The 20,939-nt window shown below is 29.9% G+C and overlaps 1 protein-coding gene across 1 annotated transcript; it reads left to right on the top strand.

The window, feature by feature from the left end:
* Positions 1 to 254: 254 nt before the first annotated feature.
* LOC126852968 (E3 ubiquitin-protein ligase listerin) lies at positions 255 to 12,775 on the top strand. The gene is made up of 9 exons (XM_050598284.1): positions 255 to 770; positions 1,019 to 1,228; positions 1,292 to 5,229; positions 5,320 to 5,466; positions 5,605 to 5,735; positions 6,697 to 6,905; positions 6,985 to 7,176; positions 12,249 to 12,416; positions 12,479 to 12,775. The coding sequence occupies exons 1-9, from the start codon at positions 726 to 728 to the stop codon at positions 12,536 to 12,538; spliced, it is 5,100 nt and encodes a 1,699-aa protein (XP_050454241.1). The 5' UTR covers positions 255 to 725; the 3' UTR covers positions 12,539 to 12,775.
* The last annotated feature ends 8,164 nt before the right edge of the window (positions 12,776 to 20,939 follow it).

The raw sequence follows: 20,939 nt of genomic DNA on the forward strand, positions 1-20,939 counted from the left end.
AGGACCAATTTCACCACCTTCGGTTAAGTTAACTGACGATTAAAATCAGCAGAGAAAATAGAGGTAACGGAAAATAGAGGTAAATAAAAATCAAGCATTTTTATCATTTCAGTTGCCACCCTGCCGTCGGTTAATCTAACCGAAGGTGATGAAAATAGCCCTTAATCATGTTTTCTTTCACTGTCCAATCACATACAACAACTCAAGTACACTCATCACTGCGCTGCAAAAAGGTAAAGCGGGGAGCACACACTTTTGCATAAGCGCATAACTATAAACATAAGGAAATTGATTGGTTCATTTCCTTATGCATATATTTGTGGACTAAAGCGGGGAGCACACACTTTTGCATAAGCGCATAACAATAAGCATAAGGAAATTGATTGGTTCATTTTCTTATGCATACATTTGTGGACCAATCAATTTCTTTATGTTTATGGTTATGCGCTTATGCAAAAGTGTGTGCTCCCCGCTTTAATCCCAACTTTCAACTGGATATTCCGGAATTGACTTTTACTAACAATATCAGAGTATATTGATTTTTATTTAACTTCGCTAAAGAAACCTATATAAATCCACAATCATTTATAGTATATCAAGCTAATGGTGTATAGACAATTCCTTCTGGAAGTCTCTCAGGCAAATCAAGAAAAAGAAGATCAGAGTTCACACATATTGAAATATTGAGATTGCTCAAATTCTTCTCACATCATCAAATTTTTAACATGGGTAAAAATAAACAAGCACATCGAACCAAAAACAATGCACGGGTAAAACAAAATTATATATAAATTATACATTATTATAAGCATGATGCATAAGAATGATTGCAATATATAACTTATAAGTATATATTATCTAAATATTCTCATTAATGATATATGTTTATACAATTATTGTTACTTGAACAAATAATTTGTTTATGACAATATTTGTAATTTCATATCCTTAATGACATTTTTTATATTATTTTTATTTTTATATGTTTGAAATATTGTATCAAATAATTCTTTTCTAGCCATCAAATAGTAGTCGCAGTGCAGAACTTTTGGGGACTGCAATGCCCAATTATATTGGCTTCTCTGCAGTTAAAGATGGAGGGTATGTTCCTGTTTTACCTGGTCTATCTTTATGTTCCTTAAATGAGGGAGAAATAAACAGTGTGGATGCTAGTTTTCAAGTAATACTAAAAAAAATGAATAAAAAGGATGCTATAACAAAGTACAAGGTAATTAATTTAATTAATTAATTTGCATAAATTTTGTGAAATGACAAAGGTATGTATGTACAGGCATTGCAAGAGTTCACAACTTTGTGTCAAGATGCTGAATTATCAATAATAGAAAGCATGTTATCTTTTTGGCCACGATTATATTGTGCTCTATCCATTGATATAGATCATAAAGTAAGAGAAGCTGCACAGTTAGCACATGCAGCAGTTGCAAAGCGTATAGGAAAAGGCATAGCAAAATATTTAAAACAATTGGCTGGTGCTTGGTTTATTTCTCAATATGACACGTATCCTCCAGCAGCTTCAGCTGCTATCAATTCTTTCAATAATACTTTTCCACCATGGAAGATAATTGATGCAATTGTTTATTACCAACGTGAAATTTTAGTATACATTAATGACAATATCATTGTACACACAGCTCAAACATTATCAATGCAAAAATCTCTTACTAAAGAAGAAATGGAAGCCAAATATCAGAAAGTGTTAGTAGCGAATCTGCAAGGATATAGTTGTTATTTCAAAAAAGTTCCACTTCATGAAATAGATAAAACCTTGGAGATTCATAACAAAATTTTGAATAATTCAAAGTTTTGGAAATTAGCTAAACACGATGCTTTGTCAATAAAAACAGCTTTCTTCAATGTATTGACATCTATAATGGAAAATGTAGATAAACTGTTACAAAATGAAAAGAAAAGGACATTGACTACTATTATGAATAGTCTTGATGAATCCGAGCCTGGAATTTTATCAGCTGTATGGGAATCAATGCTTATAGCTACATCTAAAATTGATGATTGGTATCTTGTCATAAATATCGAAAAACTCGTATTACCGAAATTATGGTCTGTTTTACAATCCGGCGGTCAATGCTGTGCCAGCACTGTTTATCCAAATTTGTTGCCTTTTATTAGTCAATTTTCAAAGTTGAATGTTAATACCAATGATCTATACATGAACTTTTTTGACAATATGCGTCAGGGATTTTTTGCCAAAAGTGTGCAAATGAGCCGTTCAGAAACAATGGCTATAGCAACCTCTTTTGTCGAATGCTTGCGTTATTCAATTCTCATAAATGTCGAGAATGTAGATTTATGCATTTGTCTTCTCAAAGAACAGCTTATATTATTTATAGAAGCATGTATGACAGATAGCATTTCTATGAAAGAATTTTGTTTTGCTAAAGTAGCACATTTAGTACGACATTGGAGTAAAAATCGTACGAATGAGGGATATAAAACATATATTACTTTAATGCAACAATTTTGGAACGAATTGAGATTGTTGTTTACCAAGCTCATAAATATATCAGGAAATATTGTAACATCACATACTATAGATACAAAAGATTCTCAAATTGAATTCTTATTAACTTTAAAGAATTTACCAGATCACAGCCGTAAAAAATTAAAAGTAAATTTTTTTGATTCAAGTAATTTTAATGCAAATCAATCAAAAGTAAAAGTTACCGATATTTCTACAGATACAGTTTTTAACACGGAACTTTACGAGTTTGTGAATGCACTCTGTACAATTTACTTTAATAATATGAACAATCAGCAATCTATTGAATATATCAAACAGCTGAACAAACTTATAAAATATTTTGCAAGTGGAGAATTGTTTGTTACACTTTCAAAATCATTTAAGTTTGATTTCTTTGAATTTTACAATTATAACTTAAGATTCTTATTGTTGAAAAATTTGAAAATAATGGAACAAGTCATTGAATTAATATTTTATTTTATTAAATATATAAATGATGAAGAAAAGAATAAAGTTTTAAAATCATTAATTGAATTAAATGATATGTCAATAACAAAGAATGTAATATATTGTAGTTTATCTGAAAGTAATAGAAATGATCCTATAATACAGAAATGGTATACACAAACTAGTGTAACCAAGTTATTAATTTCTGTAGCCAAAGAGATTGTTTCATCTGGATACAATAATTTAGAAAAAAATCAGAATCTAATTTTGTTAGCTTTTGAAACTTCAGCAACTGGAGGTTTATTAATAAATGAGGAAGGAGCAAATGAGATTGTGTCAATATTTTGCAATTCATTAAATGAAACAAATGACAATTGCTCTATGGAATTTATTACATTTATGACAAGGTTAATGACTTTAATATGGGATCAAAAACAAATAATATTATGTGCTGTACAGATATTGAAAACGTTTTTTGAATTATGCACTCGAGAATATGATGATTTAACTGCTGATATTGTGCGCAATAGTTGGAAAGAAGGGCTTATAAAAAGTAATGAGATATTATCTGATTCGGAATTTAATGAGCTCATTAAAAGATGTGCAATTATTATTTGGAGCAAAATATATAACACATGTCATGTTAAAGATATATTAATAAATTTAGCAACAGATGTTTTAGAAATTATAATTAATAATAATAACACAAATTCTCATTGCATTAGTGAAACCATTCTATTATTTTTAACAGCATCTGATATAAAATTATGGATTGCAGAAGCAACCACTATTGCGCTATATGGTGAAATAATGACAGGCAACTTATATATACATAATATTGAGAAGAGGATACGAATTTTCAAGCATTATATGTCTATTGATATAATGAATGACATAACTTTGGATAATATGTCCAATTGTTTATCATGGGCTTTATTTACCACAGATTTGCTTAATAATCTGTATAATAGATTAAAAACTTCCAATACTACAGATATTAACACATTTTCAGATGCAAAAGAAAGCGTTGAATTATCTGATTTAACTTTACCAGAAATTACAGAGATATTGATAAATATCATATATGTGGCTAGTATTGCTGAAATATACAATAAGCATTATAAAGCCTCTAAACATTATAATGATGTTAACAAGCTCTATAATTCATTAAAAAGCAGTTTTATTAATTTGGAAAAATATTTTCGGAAAAATATTCATAGTGATGTACTATTTCATATACAAAAAAATCATTCAGATTATGGATATATGTTGCCATATATAATTCGTACATATTATGCTGAATTTAAAATGAGTGATAATCCTGTAAAATACTATGAAAATTGCAAAAATAATGAAGGAGAATACAATGAAGAAACATATGTACAAGCAATTCAAATCTTAAGCAATTATTGGATGCCAGAAAATATTCCGTCATTAACAAATAACGATATTCATACACTCATTGTCACAAGAATTGCGATATGTCTCAAAAATGATAGTTCAACTTATACTACAATTGTAGAAAAGATTATGTTATACGATAAAAAAGATATCGCACTTTTAGATCACGATATTTCTAATATTTCATGGAATCAGTTGTGTTTGCTATTAGAAGTTATAAGATTGCTTACAACACTCGTCCAAAAAGTTCCATCAAAGTTACAATATGAACATTGGGATTTTATTTTGATATCTCTTACTACATGGCAACAGTTATTTACTAATTTTGAACTTAATTATACTGATATTAAAATAATGGCATTAATGATAGCAGTTAATCAATTATATTATGTAGTTCAAACTTTAATGAACAAACATGAGCAAGAACCAATACCAGAATTACCTCCTGCACTTTTGGATGAATGGGTGAATGTATTTGCTAATTGCATAAATAATGGTATTATCAAAACTTGGATGTTTTGTGCGAATTTATACACTCAAGATACAATTATTTTAAAATCTATCATACTATTAGATTGTTTAGGAAAATCAATCAGTATTCTTGATAAAAATATATTATTCAAAAAAGTAGATGAACACTCTGAAATAATTAATTTCAATGAAATGTTAAAACTGTCTCTGAAATTATTACAATCTCCTACACCTAGTATTCAATTGGGAGCCTATCATGTATTGAAACATATAGTACCAAAACTTGTACAATGTGACAAAATTCTTATCGAATCTGATAATTTTGAATCAAACAATTTTAATATTAAGAGATTCAAAACAGTGTTATTAAATACACAAAATATCGTGAATGCAATGCTCATGGAGTTCAAGTAAGTTCTTTAATAAATTATTTTATATCAATTTTTAATTAGATATGTGTATATTTCTTATTATATTATATTATATTATTATTTTTTTAGATTATGTGATACAATAAGCTGCACAATCCAACCATTTACAGATTCTTATACATATACATTAGGATATTTGCTATTGTGGACAATTGTGTTAGATATGTGTGCAGAGGCTCACAGTGATTTACGGTATCAATATGCCGAAATATTGAAGTGAGTATAATATATTTATATAATATATAAGGATGTGTGCTCTATTTATTTCTATATTGCTATAGTGCAATATTTTAATTTTATTAATAATAGCTTATGTGTTATTTCTATGTATTTTTAATGTGATATGAATTTTAGAAATGATTTTTTTCCTTGTCTGTTAAATAATATCTTTAAATTAATGCCCGTGGAAGTACTACAAGATAATAAAAAAAAGACAGTAAAACTGCAGGAAGCATTTACCACTATTCCATCGTTTAATTTTGGAGGTATTATTAATATTTATTACAAACTTGCACACACCTTCACATACGTGCGCACACACAACAGAGACCGACAAAAATAAAAAACCACCTTATCTAAACTGAAATTATTCTACTTCATAAAGTATTATACATAGAAAGAAAGAATGTGTATATAGATTTCTTTGTTAAATTAAAAATTTATTTATAAAATTTTTAATCTAAAAGGAATCAATTTTTTACTTAATGTATAAAATATAACATATTTATTTCTAAAAGATTATTTAAAGATGACAAAAAATCAATTAAAATAATAGTATTTTAATATATAATATTATTCTCATTCATATCTAATGATTTCTTGTAACTTCAATAATTTTTTGAAATCTTGGTATATTTTAAATTACATTTTGCAAATGTGAATTGAGAGTAGAGATTTCATACATTACAGTTATAATGTGTGTGAAAGTAGAGCAGATGAAACCGAGAAGAAAACTTCTTTACTATTTTGCGATTTTCGCAATAATTATCGAGAAATTCATTTAAAAATATTGGCCAATGTGCGCGAATATTAGCGCATAATAAAAATGGATAAATTATTGATGTGTGGTTGCTAGACGCGAGAATCCATCGTTATGTATCGCTTATACATAACTGTTGTCATTTGTAGAGTTCCTCCCAAAACTTCGTCGCGCGCCTAGCAACCGCAATCTTTTGGATTCATTCTGGGTCATTCTTTCTCGCTACACAGTAATATTCGCGCGTATTAGGCAAAATTTTTTAATTGACAAAATAGTAAAAGACTTTTTTTCTCAGTGCTATCTGTTCTACCTGCATACGATGAATGATGCGATCGACTCCACACTATATATATGTATATGTATATGTACACATACACACGCACACACACACACACATATATATATATATATATATATATATATATATATATATATATATATTTACTAATTTTATTATTGTATTATAGAAAGTTGGACAGAATGGAGATTAGATCATATTGTATGCTGGTTGTATACAAACTGCTTGCGTTACTTACCAGTATTAGTAAGGCAATGGTTGAGTACAGCTGATAGTAAAGTCAGTGCAATAATAGACAAAATTACGAGTCATTATATTAGCCCTATGCTTTGTCAAGAAGAACTTAATAACAGATTAATTAATATTGAAAATATGCAGGTATATTCCTTAAAATTTACTTATAGAATTGTTTTTATATATTTTTAAACTTTGTAATTTAAGTTTGTTATATTTTTAGATAAAGGTGCATCCAACAACAAGGGAAGTAATAGCCTTATATCAAATGGATGACACAAAATTGGAATTAAGCATAATGCTACCATCAAATTACCCCTTAGGTACAGTAAAGGTAGAATCTGGTCAACAGATTGGTGGTACAGCAAACTGGAGAAACTGTCATATGCAACTCTCTATATTTCTCACACATCAAGTAAGTACTGCAATAAATTTATTATTAAATTTATTATTAAAAAACATAGTATACAGGGTGTTTCCTAAGTAAGTACACAAACTTGAAAGGGATATTCTTTGGCTTGTTTTAAGAAGAAAAAGTTCTATAAACATGTGTCCTAAACTGCTTCATTTTCAAAATACAGTTTCAAAATTATGCAAAGAAAATGAAAATTTCGAAAATATGGAAAACGTTTAAAGATATTTAAATTTTTTCTTCTTTCAAATCTTTTTAATTTTTTGTAAGCGGGGTTGGAAACGCGATTTGCTAAATAACTTCTAACTGTTCTGCAAGTTTTTTTTTACATTTGAATCGAATATTCATCAAGCAACTCATCAGTCATCATTATTATCGGATTCTTGAAACCTCGGATTCTTGAAATTTATTTATAATTACTTATGTCAAAATAATTTTATTTAAAACGTAAATTAATATACACATATATTAATATACACTATACGACACAATATTATTGCTAAAAAAAGAACAAATTGATTCACATTGTTTTGTAATGTTCTTTCCTTACTGAAACTTATGAAGAATGCAGTATTAGACGAGAAGTAATCGATTGCAATTTTTTCTATTTAATAAAATTTTTATGTTAATTATCCCTTCAAATAATGTCTTTCACAATTTCTTTTAATATGAAGTCAATACTATATAACCGCAAAATGGCGATAGATTATTTTGAATTTAAATTGCTTTACTGTGTACACCTGATAAATACGTTCTCTTTAATAATATAATTATTATAAAATAAATATTAATATTAATTAATATAATTAAAATTTATTTATATCATTTTTAGTTTCTTATAATAATAATGGGTAAACCTTGATATTAACATCGACTTCATCGATTTCAATAATCTTGACATATATTCAAGGACATGGCTCTGAGTAATTTGCAAAAAGTTTTAGCCGTCGCTCATTATTTATTACAAAGTTATTAACAATTGAAAATAATATGATAAGAACATGTATTAAATGCGATAATCTGAACTTTTTAATGCATGCGTTGCATACTTAAGTATTTAATTGTATGTTTATATTATTAATTGTACATTTAAGTAATTGCATAGGCGGGGAGAAGCTTTAGAAATAAATCAAATTTTAGTTTTAAATCAGAAATAGGATTTGGTTAAGTAAGATCTTCTAGAAGTGAAGCTCTCGAAGGGGGGGAGGGGAATTCACTGCGTCCATATATATATTTTACAACGCGAAACGAGGTTTACCCCACAATTCTTATGAGTGGGAAAGTGTATGCATAGTAGTTCATGTTGGAAAAAAATATATGCAGTCTTATGTTGCAAGCATCAATGAGTCACTATCTTCAATTATTAATAACTTTGTAATAAACAAGTGACGGTTAAAATTTTTTGCCGTTTCTGAATCATGTCCTTGACAATATAGGTCATTGAAATCAGTGAGCTAATGTCAAAGTTTATCTAATAGTGTAGTCTTTGCAGTATTACTTTTTAATTTATTAATAATTAATCCTGAAATAATTGCTACTATTTCCATTAATATAATGGATTGCACTGGATGAAAATTATTGCTAGATACATACATGGACTTCTGGATATGTATATTGTACCTAGCTTCTATAAATATATTATATCTAGTTGCTAATATAACTATATCATATGAAAAGTGAAACAAGCAGGATTGAGTAAATTAATTGTTTTTTAATTAAGTTAAGTTTAAAATTAATGACCCAAAAATAAAGTTTACGTTCAAAGTTACTTAAACAAAAATTAACTTGCAAGAGAAATTTTACAATTGTTTGGAACCGATTTGGTTCTCCTTGAAATATATTCAACACAGAAATTTAAAAGATACATATTTCTTCATACATGCCCGTTTTCATGTTTAGAGAGTGAAACACTTCTTTAAAAAATAAACGGTATCTTCTTTTGGAAACAAATATTGTCGAAACTATAAGAGATAGAAAAAAAAGTTGTTAAATCAAAGTTTAACAACTTGAGGAGTATTTTAAAGTTATAAAAAAAGAATTTTTATTTTTTTTTCAAAAAACCACTCAAAATTTTCAAAATTTTATAATTTTTTTTTACTGAATTAATAGCTTCTTTTTTCTAAATTCAACCATGTATAATAAAGTTATGTATACGAAATATCATTTTCGAAAATTAATTATAAACTCTGTATATATTCTATTTATGCTCATTTGTGCTATGTGCGTAATTATCGTTGAAACAATAAGATATATAAAAAAAATGTTTTAAGTAAAATTTTTATAGTTTCTTAAATACATTATAACTGTATATATATATATATATATATATATATATATATATATATATATATATGCAAAAAAAGTATGCAATTATTTGCAATATATTTTTCTATAATAATTATTTATTTTTTCTTTACATTTGATTCATTTTATTATTCTGTACATAAAAGTGTTACAATACAATTATCGAACACTAAATAATATATTTTATATTTTATACTAAAATATGTCAGATTAAGATACAAAATAACTCAAAAAATTCTTAATGAAAAAATACTTTATTATGTTTTGGAAAGCTTTTGACATAAGCTATAAGAATATTCAATAAAAGATAGGGGCTTCCATATAAAAAATTAAAGGTGTCTTTGGCTTGATCTTAACGATGCCATCCAAGGTCAAACCAATGATATCATCTTATGTTCCCCTCAAAACCATACAATATTTGTTCAAAGTTTTTCTCTGAAATGCTTAGTTTTTGAAAGAAAAGGAGTATATGGTAGTCCAGGACACCTTGTATATATATACTTGTATATATATACATATATTATAAAATATATAGAAAACTGTAAAAATTCTACTTAAAACTTTTTTTTATATATCTTATTGTTTCTTATTGTTATGATAATTACTTACACATGGATGAGCACGAATGGCGTATATACGGAGTTTATAATAAATTTTCGAAAATGATAATTCATAACTTTATTATACTTGGTTGAATTTAGAAAAAAATAAATCATTAATTCAGTAAAAAAAAATTATAAAATTTTGAAAAAAAATGAGTGGTGAGGGTTTTTCGAAAAAAAAATAAAAATAAAAATTCTTTTTTCTTATAATTTTAAAGTACTCTTCAAGTCATTAAACTTTGGTTTAACATTTTTTTTTATCTTACAAATTTGATGATATTTGATTCTCCAAAAAATACTATTTTTTTAAAGGGTTGTTTCAACCTTTAATGAAAACATATAAAAAATGCGCAACTCTTTCTATATTGAAACATATTTCAAAGAGAATCAAATTCAAACAAATATAAACTTTCCCTCGTCAGTTAAAATTAAGTTAAAAAATTATTAACTCATTAAAGTTAAAACTCATTAAAGTTAAAAATTAATTCCAATAACGAATCGACACATCCAATAAACTTGTGACAAATTAAATATTCGCATTACGATCAATCATTTTCACATGAATAATTTTTTTAATATTGATAAATTGTTTTAACTTGTATAAAAAAATTAATAAGTTAACGCTAATGTACTTAAAAATAACTAGTTTAAATTAAAAGTTAACACGTTCAAAAATTAAATAAGTTAAATGTTATTAACATTTTAATTTTTTAGTTTAACTTTTAACTGTTTAACTAGTTACTATCCTATAAAATACTGCTCATGACCACCTGCACCTAATCCGCTATGAATTGTATCTTTTTTGTCAACTTATAAATTATTTTATCTCTTTTTTCCAAAAAATCATTCTTTAGTGCCAATTTTACGATTCTACTATTGCAACTATAATATAATTTTTACAAATATTGCAATTATAATATAATTTTTTTTTTGTATTTTTACCATAATACGAAAAAATAGAATCCGTAATTTACGGTTTTCCTCCATCGTCTTTTCTGCTGACCCTTAAGTCAACCTATGTATATATTCTCAATTGTAAACAGTTGCCTTGGCTTCACTAACAACATCGCTGATAGCGATCTAGGTCTAGGTATAATGTATAATACAATAGAAGTCTGTAGATACATATCTATCTAAAACTAAACATAAAAAATATTAATAGTGAATAGAATTTTACAATTATATGTGTGCAAATTTTGATATAACAAACATCATAGCGCTGTTCAAAGTGACTACAACGATTCTGCTTTTTTTATTGGCATTTGAGCAAAGAAAATGGTTTAATTCACTCTGCCATCAATCAATTAGCTTGTAGAGAGTATATTGTATTTTCGTATACACGGTTAAATAAGCAAAGATAATAAACAAAGTTAAATGCAAGGATTGAAACATTTTTTCTACTACTTCGTAAGCATACAAATGCACTGCATTACTTTGCTTATTGCACATTGCATTTGTACTCGCACATTGCATACATTGCATTTTTTTGAGAAAATATGTGATAGTAAAGAAGATTAACAAAGAAGAGTTTTTGAAGAAGTTTGAATATATTGTAGAAAAGACTTCTTAACTTTATCTGAAAGCCTGAAAACATAAAAAAGATCTATGGAATTATATCAAGAAATAGGTCCACAAGATGTAGTTGTATGTCCTGCGAGATAAAGCTATAATCATAAGTCGGTAATGTTATTTTGCAGTGGTGTAGATTAATATAAATTTCGGATTGGATGTAATTTTGTGATTGGATGTAATTTTACAGGAAGTATCAATTTGTTTATTGTCTAATTTTAGCTTGACCTTTTAGGAGCAAAAAGAGGGTGTAAATAAATAATTTCATCGCTGTAGATTGAAGCCAGTAGATCAGTTCTGAATATTTGCTATACTTGAAAAGAAGAAGAATAAAAAAACTCTTATATAGTTCCTTATTTCTATTTTTGAGGCATTTGTATAAAATATTTATTTACTCTCGAATATTTACTTACTCTGAGATAATTGAAAGTGGAATAAAAGATAATTTGAAGTGCGATGGAATCTTTTAACCTCTTTTATCAAATTATCATATATTCATAATTATCAAACAGCATATTGTGCTGTTTTCTTTTCAATAAAAATAAAACTTATTTTTTAACTAACAGAAATTTAACAATATTAAAATTTTTTTTCTTACAGAATGGTTCTGTTTGGGATGGTCTCATAATGTGGAAACGTAATTTGGATAAGAAATTTGCAGGGGTTGAAGAGTGTTACATATGCTTTAGTGTTTTCCATATTAACACTTATCAAATACCAAAACTGTCATGCCATACTTGTCGTAAGAAATTTCACACTCTCTGCTTGGTAAGTATATATTATTAAAGGAAATCTTTAATATTATATATATATATTTTTTTTTATTTTAGTATAAATGGTTCAATACAAGTCAAAAATCTACATGCCCGATTTGCAGAAATGTGTTTTAATTTGAAAAAAAGATTTGTATGTAAAAACAAATTGTGTATTGTATGACAATTCAAAATACAATTTAAAAATAACGAAAGAGAAGGAGAGTATATATGCAAAATAAATATATGTATAAAATTATAATTATGTGAATAAAAATTAACTTTTAATAATACTGAAAAAGAATGTCAACGGCATAATATTACGTGCAGCAACAAATTATAAAGAAATATAATCGTTTTATTGACTATTCTTCACAGAGCGTACTTTATTTTCCATGTCTTGTTTTTAAGAGTCGGCAGGAGAGACAGTAGAGACCTCTCACGGGTAGCCGTTCGCTTTTTCCGTATTACGGCCAAAAAATAAAAAGAACCACATTAAAATTATGATATTTGTAATCAGTAGAATCCGCAGTCCGATACAGAGCTATTTTTTGGGAAAAATGATTAAAATAATATTTTATAAATAAACAAAACAGGTACAGCTCATGGCGGATTAGGTGCAGTTGGCCAGAAGTTGTATTTTATTTATTATAAATTTTTAAAAAACCAAAATGCAAAATCCGGCTGTGTACAGGACTGCATAATTATATAAAGAATATTTAAAAAAAAATTTCATAACGTAATATAACTTCTTCAAAGCGAAATATGGAATATGCGGATCTCACTTAGATCTACATCTAAGGAGCAGCTCATGGAGAAATTTTTCTCGTAGTACACTGATTGTTAGACAAAGAAAGATGATTATGCCATCTTTGTCTCTTTTTTACACCGTGTATGTGTGCAGTATCTGTGTGACACACACCTAATGCATTGAGCACATAGATACACCCACTGATCGCTTGACAAAGTGAGATGATTGCATTGTTATTGTCTCTCTTTCGCGTATATGCGTCCGTGAAGGCACAAACATCAATATGTTGAGCCAGAGAGAAGCCTGAGAGTCCACGCTGCCATTTTTCGTAAGACGCTTTTTCTAGAACATACACTAGCGTCGCGTACATCCATTTTACGCCGCCTGGAACTACATGGCCACATTCACTTTCCGGAGCCACGATAAAACAGATCGATTGATTCATGTCCGTGCTACATCCACTTTCAATATGGTTCATGTCTGTGCTACATCCACTTTTGATATTGTCGATAGTGATAGTACACTGATCACTAGACAAAGAGAGATAATTGCGCCGTCTCTTCGTCTCTCTTTCATCGCGTATATGTGTAGCGTCCATGAAGACACACCGATGTGTTGAGTACACGGATGCGATTGCGGAAGATAACGTCAGATAAGGAACGACAATCGCGCTCTATCTTTGTTCTTCTAACGTATCGTTTTACGGCCGAAATACGGCCTGAAAAGCTTTCTGGCCTCTCGTAGCAAAAAGCAACAAGACTAACGGGCGCCCAGATTTTATATTTGCATATATACATATGTGCATATATATGTTTAAATTATAATTAAAATTATACATCCAATTAAATATTGTGATTATAATCGATAATGGTAGAATATAATAGAGGTAACAGAGTGAATAAATAAATGATATGTAAGACACGGGTGCCTGTTAGACTTGATGATTTGTTGCTTTATTACTATCGATAGTAATGTATTATATCAGCAGAATAGAGAAATAATACTGTTTATTTTAATGAAATAATTTATATTTAAATAAATTAATACTTAAATAAATTGAATTCTGTTTGTTATAAAACGATTCTAGAAAAAAGACAATTTTTCAAATTTAATTACTTTTTGTATATGTTTGTATAATCTTTATTATTAAATGTGATGTACAATAAAATCCCTAAAAAAATTATCTTTTTAAAAAAAAGGTAAAAAAAGGCGCCAAGTACACACGCTATGTGAAAAAATATTATATTTAAATAATAACATTTTAAATAAATATACTTTTATATAAAATAATCATTCAAATTTCCTATAAAAATAATGATATCAAAAAATGCGCCAAAAGCATAAAAATTTATGCTATAAAATATTTTTATTTTATTGTTTTCAAATTAAGAAAAATTATATTTAATAAATCGCATTATAATTAAAGTCGTAGTATAGCTATAATAAAAGTTATTTTTTAAATAACTAAATGCACAATATACGCATCTATGTCTTTGGGACATAATTATTGAAAGAAAATTTCTTGTATAAGACCAATAGTAGTGTTGCTGCTCTAAATTGATACCTGTGACAAAATCGAAGAGATGCCTGCGAGAGATTAAAGCATTGATAAATTTTATAATTTTTTGTGGAAGGTCATATTTGGAAAGGAGCAATAGAAGAATCTCAGAGCGAACCTTGTCGAATGCGCAATATCAAGCAATACAACTCCTGTGAATTTACGAGTCTTGTTAGCTATGTTTATATCTGTAATAAGTGTAGAGATGCTATCTATGCAGGACAGGCCCTTTCTGAAATCAAACTGAGTTTTATAAAAAAGGGAACTATTTTATGCCCATCATACGAGTCTTTTATAAATTAATTTCTCAAAGATTTTTAGGAGGTTGTTGGCGAGAGATATCTTAAGGAGTCTTTTTGGTTTGGGTATGAATACGGTGAAATATTCAGTCCATTGGTAAGGATATACGCTTTTGTTATATATTAATTTAAAAATTTTTTAAATAAGACGATGTAACTCTTCAGGAATTTTTGTTTATTATTTTGTTAGAGATTAAGTCAGGGCCAGAGACTGATCTGATTTTAAGAGTGGAAATGGCTTCCTTGTATTTATGTATAGCAAATGGAATGAGTAAAAATTCTTTATCAACATTTATACCGATGTTAGGCAAATCTGGAATAATATTGTGAATGTTGGGAATGGGGGTGGTAAGTAAGAGTGATCAATTTATTAAAGGTGTCTAAAAAGGAGCTTTCAGATATATTAAATTGTGGTGAGTTATTAGAATTTCTGTTATTAAATGCTCTTATATACTTCCAAACATTAGTTAAAGGAGTATTCACGTTTAGGGAAGAGCAAAATTTCCGGAAAGCTATTTTTTTCTTTTTGGCGAAGAATTTAGATGCATATTTCCTAAATTTGAGATATTCATCAGGATTCTAAGATGAAGGAAAACGTTTAAATCTACAAAAATTTTATTTTTTTGGAGAATTATTTCTTTGCATTCTTCATCCAACTATGCAGTAGGAGGTTTTTTTCTAATAACAATTAGAAAACTGCTTTCTTGCACCAGATGTTAACAGAGCATGGTGAATGGCGTTAATCAAATTGTCGTGGAATTTAAATTATTAGCAATATGAAACTGATGCACAAATTTAGAACATTCCAATTGGAAAAAAAACTAATCTACTTTGGATGTGATAAAGGAAGGACGATCATAAGATGGAATTAACAATATTAGGATTAGCAACATTATGTTACGTCCGGTAGACTTCACGAATATTTTTTTTTTTACTAATATATAAATTATTGCGTCCAGCAGATTGCATGATTGTTTTCTTTCATCGAAAATTCGTTAGTGACATAAATTTACGTTCTAAGAAATAGTTTACGTCAGAAAGAATACGAAGTCTGGGAAGCGAGACTGTGTAATATCGCTGTCAAAAGTCAAGTATAAAAACAGATCAATAAATTTAAACGTTACAACTCATTCTGAAGGCTCAAGAATTTTCAAACAGAAGATAACAGACAGTCAAGCACTAGAAATTTTAAACCATGACAAACAAACAGTGAGATACTCGAGCTCAAGTTCGGATATCAGACCTAAGAATTTTAAACTAAAAAAAATAAACAGAGCACAAAAACAATGATCCACTGATGATCCGGAGTTGAAGCTTGCGACATTTGACGCCGCGTGCTCGGTTGCCAGACCACCCTCTTATGTTATCTGTTTATTATAAATTTCTAGTAAAATGTCAACTTAGGTGATTATAGCGAACTGGGCATGACTCAATCCGTAAAACGAAAGCCTCACTCTTACTCGATAGCAACTACTCTCCATTGGTCGAAACTCAATATGATAAGCAAGGGTCTTCACCAATACCTATGATTTAAAAACTTAGAGAAACGCCCTAAGAAAAATCGGAGGGCGTGATTAGAAAAAATTATTCGTTAAGATAGATTAACAAACCAATGGAGAGGAGGAGCAAAAGGGCTTAATAAACGCCGGACAAGACAACGCGATACACTCTCTGACGTTCTTTTCTTCATTAAGGTTTACCCATCTCTTGACTCCATCTCACAGTGTATTCCGAATTATACTTGATTAAAATTTTATCATAGCGCATCTTGTGTTTTTATAAAGACTTTATTATAAAGACTGCAAGAACTATCCGAAAGAACTAAGAACTTTATAGTGAAAGATTGTGCTGAGTGAATCAACCTCCATCCGACGAGCTCGTGAGACAAGGTCTACCAAATCACATTTTATAGACCAAATATCATCGCACTCGATAAGAAGTAAGTGCTTAAATTCTTCGATTAATTAGTCCAAAGTAATTCTTGGGTTTAACAATCTAACTAAATTTTTACCGAATGCTTTTGAAATACTACGATTATTAACAATTTAGAATTATCAAAATTAAATTATTACTATATTTCTCTTCTACTTCCCATACTTCCGAAACTATATTCCCTTTTTTTATCAGTCACCAAGGGTCGTTCGCATTTTGCAGAGCTACCCGTGACTCTCTATCAGTCACCAAGTATCGTTCGCATTTTTGCAGAGCTACCCGTGACTCTCTATCAGTCACCAAGGGTCGTTCGCATTTTGCAGAGCTACCCGTGACTTTTTATCAGTCTCCAAGGGTCGTTCGCATTTTGCAGAGCTACCCGTGACCATCTATCAGTCACCAAGGGTCGTTCGCATTCTCTAAGAGCGATCCCCAATTTAATTTAATCTCTTTGTGGGTTCTAACTCACATAATTATTTATATAAAACCCAAAATGCATATATAATAAATTAATATACATTACATCGAATAAAAATCTATCAGAAAAAATATAAGATCGAGTATTTATTCTAAAATCTAACGATTAAAATAGTGAATAATACTATGCAAGACTAAAATTATTTTCTCTTCTTTAAACAAATCCCAAGAATTATTTCGGATTTCCTTATATCGCCAAACCGTTTTTTTTTCTTTTTTTTATTATTATCATATCCTCCCTTAGTGGAAGGAGTAACCCGAAAGCGATCCTCCTGTGCGTCGGTAAAACGCGTAACCGTTGGAATAGACAGCTTAGGAAGAAATTGACTCGGGCTCAGGCGGAACCATTCGAAATTAACATCACAAACGACATTAACGTTAACATTAACGTTAATATATCCACAGCTGATACTCCTCACTCCCCGATTTCTGCTACTTCTTCTTCAGCTTCCCCTACCCGCTTAAGATCAGAATCGCCCACCCCCTCTATTATCATTTTAAGTGACTCCCTCTATTCTTCCCCCCATCACCCCCTTAACCAAGAAGACCCCCTCGAAGAACTACGGGATACCAACTACGAAGGCGAATTACCTCTCTCCCCGGCTACCCGATTCAATCCAGAGGAAGTATCCTCAGAGACCGAGGACACATCTCGATCCGAGTCGGAACCGCAACCCAACCAACAAGTCCGAGGATGTCCGAGGACCAGTTCCACCTCCGGATATTGGACCAGTTCTCTCCGATCTACGACCCACTTCCCGACGGAATCGTCTGCATAGGGCCAGGCTCGGTGAACCTCAAAGAGTTGCAGATCGCATTAACGGAGGCCCTACCCGGCAGCGTAATCCCGTGGTTCGCCTCAAGGTGTAAATATCCTGACGTCGTCCCTATCGAGGTCTTTTGGAAATAATTTCCCCCTTCTACATGCGTCATAGAGGAAATTCCATAAAACGCACTCAAAAAAAAAAATATAAATAAGAAATAATTAATAAGTAGTATATACTAAGTAATAAACTAAGTAATGATGTTAACCTAGATAATCCATATAATTTTGTTTTTTTTTTCTTATTTTTTTTATTAAATAAATGTGAAAATTTGATGTCTTTAAAATTATAAATAATTTTCTTTTTCTTGCATAACCCGTTCTCTATCTCATATCCCGAGATCGCACAAGGTCCCGTCCTGGGTAATAAGGATTTGGTTCCTTTACCGAAAAGGGGACCACTGAACGAATGGCCTATTGACAGAGTAAAAGCGACTCTCCCGGTCGTTGACCTGTATCAGGCCCCGGTCAATTTGTTCGTCTCCGAGACACTCGTTGTCTAGCGTTTGTCTAGCGGAGTTAGATAGGTTACGCCCTCCCGCTGGCTCTGACTTTAAAGAGTCTGGATGTAACAATTATTAGAGATTATTATAATAGTGATAATGGTCGCTGCCGTATTTTCATCAAGGACATTCCAGGTATATTTGTGAGCAATGGATGGAGAAGTTAAAGTGATGTCAAGGTCCGAGATAGAGGAAAAATCAATAGAAGACCAGGTGTAGTTACCATCATTGAGGCAGGACAGATTGAATTATGAGATAGCGTTTTCTAACATACTTCCTTCATGATTCGGGCCTGATATATTTGAGGAACAGAGAAAACTTTTCCCGTTAACATCGCCGCAAATAACGACAGGATCGAAACTAGAACAATGTTGGAGAAGGGAAAACCAAGCTTGAGGTGCTGTGTTCGTATAATTGCTATCTCAAGGAGGGCTGTAAAGAGAGCAGATGTAAATAAATTTATCTGAATTGAGCCAGATTTTATCAAAAATATACTCAATATTATTTTGATTACAGATGAGGATTATATTATCGTTTATAATTTGTGTAAATCTGAATTTTTTCTCAATAAGAATAGCGACACCGCCTCCTTGACGATTACGGTCACAGGAATATATGTCGTAATTATTTACAATGGGCCTAAATTGTTCATTTAATCTAGTCTTGCAAAAGGTAGCGATGTTAATATTAAGCTTTTCAAGTAGAAAAACAATTTCAAGGGATTCTCCTCTGTAATGGACAGTTCCATTGTCGGATATTGATATTCGATAGAATTAATTTTAAAAATTTAAAGATTTAAAAAAGAAAAAAAATTTAAGATTTAAGAAAGTAGCTTGTTGAGAAGGATTCCCATTTGAGTTAGAATATCCGAATGAATATATTTGACAGAGGAGAATCTGTTTAAAATTTCGGAATATGGAGAAAGGGTATTATGATTATTAAAAGATAAAAGATGAAGGGATGGAGATGGTGATATGTTCGTTGGTAGATGAGGACTTATGAGATCTAAACGTAAAAGAAATACTAGAGGGGGACTCGGAAATATTAGAAGAGAGAGTTGATGATAAAGGAATGGAAGTAGAAGAAGGCTTATTCTGGGAATGAGAACAAACTTTAGGTTTAGGTTTAGGTTTAGGTCTAAACAAGTTGAAAAAGGATTATTTATGTCCTGCTGAGATTTAATTATGTTAGGAAAAAAAGTTTTTTTAGAAGAAGGAGCAGAGTTGTGATTGTAATTCGTGTGAATGTTTTCTGAAACTGCTTTTGCATAAGACTTTGGAGGAGTCAGAAGAAGGAAATCTTCAAAAGTAGGAGGAGGGACACCATGTAAAAGGTGTGTGGAGTTGTATGTCATACAAGATTTATGATTGAGAAATTGTATTTTCTAATAATGAATTAGCTTCCGCCTAAAAAATATTGTGATAAGCTATAAGCTTTTTAATTTTTTTTTGTTTTTGGAAAATGGGGCAAGAGTTATGAGATGCCTCATGTTCCGTGATAGAGTCCGATAACTTATGCTTTTTACAATTAATACAAACAGGCTTTTCAGCCAAGCAAGACTCGTTGTGAAAGGATAAATTCTTACTGTAATGTTGGCATACGGCGTTCTTATCTGGAGTCCGGCACATTTTAGCAACGTGACCAAATCTTTGGCACTTTATGCATCTTCTAACTTTTTTAATGGGTCTCTTTCCCATATATATCACACTAGGAGAAATAGTAGTCCTGAAACGTATGATATATGAATCTGAATCAATATATTTAACGGAATAAGTATTATCGTTATTTAGAGTGCGACTTGGTTTTTTAATTCTAGAAGCCTCAAATGGAGGCTGCCACATAATGTTCCAGTTCGGTGGAGGGATGTTCTTTATAATTTTTTCAGAATTATCGTCATCGTCAATACCTTTGATGATGAATTGTCTAATAACCCTATAATTGAGAATACAGGGTGTTCCGAAACAACCTTCCGTTCGTAAAATGACGTATTCCTGATACAATTTTAAGACGATTTTTCCTTTACCAAAATTTGAAGCTTAATTTTTGAGTTACAAGCAAAAATAGTTAGCAAATCACGCGTCGAGTACAAAAGGCAAGCAGTCGCGGCGCGGCGCGGCTGACCGTCTGACGTGTGATTACCACTGCATGAGTCGTTAACTATTTTATCTTATAACATAAAATAATGCTTTAAATAAA

The sequence above is a fragment of the Cataglyphis hispanica genome, chromosome 11 (genome assembly GCF_021464435.1).
Source record: "Cataglyphis hispanica isolate Lineage 1 chromosome 11, ULB_Chis1_1.0, whole genome shotgun sequence".
NCBI lineage: Eukaryota > Metazoa > Arthropoda > Insecta > Hymenoptera > Formicidae > Cataglyphis > Cataglyphis hispanica.

Excerpts from the sequence above, each read along its gene's own strand:
- LOC126852968 (XM_050598284.1), top strand. The coding sequence starts at position 726 with ATGGGTAAAAATAAACAAGCACATCGAACCAAAAACAATGCACGG. Across the intron at positions 1,229-1,291 it reads ATGCTATAACAAAGTACAAG|GCATTGCAAGAGTTCACAAC; the intron begins GTAATTAATTTA and ends ATGTATGTACAG. Across the intron at positions 12,417-12,478 it reads AATTTCACACTCTCTGCTTG|TATAAATGGTTCAATACAAG; the intron begins GTAAGTATATAT and ends TTTTTATTTTAG.